The following is a 2,762-nucleotide window of genomic DNA, read 5'->3' as shown; positions in this document are numbered from 1 at the left end:
CTATAGACTAGACTATAGACTAGACTGCAGACTAGACTATAGACTAGACTATAGACTAGACTATAGACTAGACTATAGACTAGACTATAGACTAGACTATAGACTAGAATATAGACTAGAATATAGACTATGTACAATATTAAAAACTTTTATAAGGCAAAATTTCTAAAGTTAATACTGTCATACACAAACTTTATATAAAAACTGTTATAGAGGAATATTTATTTTTTTTTATAGACTATTTTTACTATAGACTAGACTATAGACTAGACTATAGACTAGACTATAGACTAGACTATAGACTAGAATATAGACTAGACTATAGACTAGACTATAGACTAGAATATAGACTAGAATATTTTATAAGGCAAATTTTCTATAGGTTATACTGTCATACACAAACTTTATATAAAAAACTGTTATAAACAAAAAATTCTTTAGCAAAAGATATGATATACAATATTTTTTTGTAGAAAAACTGTTATAGTCAAGCACTTTTATATAAAATTTTCTATAGTAAAAACTGTTATACACAAAATTTTTCTTAAGCGTAAAATTTGCTGTAGAAAAATCAGTTAAAAAAATAATTAAAATTAATCTATTTTCTTTTAATTTTCCGCTTTCAGCATTGTTCCCCCACTAGCTGCTCTCATTTTATTCTGTACCTATATTTTACCTATGTGGGGTTCAGGACCTCAATGGAATCTCGTTGTTGGTCATCATGCTGATATTTGCAAAAAGAATTGGTGGCGTAACTTGTTGTTCATACACAACTATTTCGGTTTTAGTGAAATGTGCTTAACACACACTCATCATTTGGGTATTGATACTGAATTGTTTGCTGTTGCTCCCATTATGATCTTAGCTATGTGGAAATGGCCACGTAAGGGTATGACAACTTTGTTGGTATTGTGTTTCATTGGTACAGCCGCCCGTTACTATACGACTGTGGTAAATGAATTGTCCAATTATATTTATTTCGGCACAAAGTAAGTTAAATTATAGCAATTAAATTAAACAGTTTTATTTAATTTTATTATGATTTTTTGTCTGGTTTTTAGCATTCAAAGACTTTTCCGCACTGCTGACTATATGTATTCCTTCCCACCCATGCGTTCTACTGTTTATATTATGGGCATTTTCTTGGGTTATGGTTTACGTCAATTCCGCAATATTCGCTTGAGTAGAAACCAATTGAGATTGGGTTGGTTTGTCTCCATAATTTGCTTGGTGGCTTCTATATTGGGCCCTGCTCCTATGGGTGATATTAACTATACTTACAATTCTACTCATGCTGCTATTTATGCCGCCTTTGCTCCCATTGCTTGGTGCATATTCTTCTGTTGGGTGGTATTTGTTTCACACAATGGTTATAAGAGTAAGTATTCCGTTTGTGGTCAATGTTTGAAATAGTTATTGAAATCTTTTTTTTATAAATTCTTTTAGATGGCATAACAAAATTCTTTTCCTGGAGAGGTTTCCAAGTGTCTACCAAACTGTCCTATGCCATATATTTAACACAATTCCCCATATTCTTCTTTAATGTAGGACGTCGTCGTCATATTCATCATTATTATAATTTTGTATCTATTATTGTAAGCTAATTCTTCTAAATTTTCTAACCTCTAAATTATTTAAAATTTAATTCATATCCCTTTCCGTTTCCTTTTCTTATTTTGTTTAGCTTGATACCAATGAATACATTTGCATATTCTTGGCCTCTGTAGCCTTAACAGTTCTTTTCGATGCACCCTTCCAAAATATCAAGAAAATCCTAATAAAACGTCCCTCAACAGCCAGCTCAACAGCCATTACCAAAGTTTCGCCTAACGAAATAAACTCGAGTAAAAGCACTAGCAGCACTATCACCAGCCCTATTGAAACCTGTGATGACAAGACATTAGAATCGTCTGTAAAACATTTACATTCCGATTAAAATGTTTGTTTATTTGTACATATTGTATTTAGTAGTTTTAAATTTTATTTAAATTAATTTAAGAAATTTTTCATATAAATTAAGTATAATTTTCCTGTACATATATATAAACAAACTCAAAAACGAAAACGAAAAACTTAAGCTAATAACGGTTTACAAACATATAACTCAGAATTTACAAGCATACTTTTAGGCTTGTGCTACTAAACATCCAAGTTTATGTCATGACATTTTCATGTACCGTCATTTTTGCCTTTTTGTTTTCCCTTTATCATTCCATATTGTTATCTATTAAGTTTGGAAACAAAAAAAAAACATCTTAGTCACTTTTTTATTATTTTGTATTTAACATTTAATGTATTTTATTTGTATAATTATTTGTATAAGCCATAAATGTTCAAAAGAATTTATAAAAAAATCATCATAATTAAATTAAATAATCTATGTATTTAATTTTTAGTTAATGAAAATTTTAGCTATAAAATGGTTTAAACAAATTTGAAATGTATACAAAACAAAGGCTTAGAATTTAAAGTTGTATTAAATTAATTATAAAAATAAACGAAAAACTAATGTTTTAAAACAAATTGATTTATTTTTTTTGCGTATATTTTTTAGGGGCAAATAAACTGTTATATAAAAATTTTATCAAAAAAACTGTTCAACATACAACTTTGTTGTAGATAAAATCTTCTATACCTAAAATTTTCTATAACAGTTTTGTAAAAAAACTAAAAAAAATCAAAAAAAACTGTTATACAAAACATTTTCTATATAAAATCTATTATATACTATTTTTCTATAAAAAAAAAATGATTTTTCTAAG

General features: G+C 28.0%; 1 protein-coding gene across 1 annotated transcript in view; it reads left to right on the top strand.

Annotated features, from left to right (window-relative positions):
* LOC111677816 (O-acyltransferase like protein) overlaps positions 1–2,523 on the top strand; it is a 26,215-nt gene extending 23,692 nt beyond the window's left edge. The window contains exons 5-8 of the mRNA XM_046947073.1: positions 615–989; positions 1,062–1,378; positions 1,447–1,595; positions 1,685–2,523. Of these exons, the coding sequence (XP_046803029.1) occupies positions 615–989; positions 1,062–1,378; positions 1,447–1,595; positions 1,685–1,936 (1,093 nt within the window). The 3' untranslated portion in view covers positions 1,937–2,523. The remainder of the gene's footprint in view (positions 1–614; positions 990–1,061; positions 1,379–1,446; positions 1,596–1,684) is intronic.
* The last annotated feature ends 239 nt before the right edge of the window (positions 2,524–2,762 follow it).

Source organism: Lucilia cuprina, chromosome 3 (genome assembly GCF_022045245.1).
Source record: "Lucilia cuprina isolate Lc7/37 chromosome 3, ASM2204524v1, whole genome shotgun sequence".
NCBI lineage: Eukaryota > Metazoa > Arthropoda > Insecta > Diptera > Calliphoridae > Lucilia > Lucilia cuprina.
This window is presented reverse-complemented; position numbering and strand designations above follow the sequence as displayed.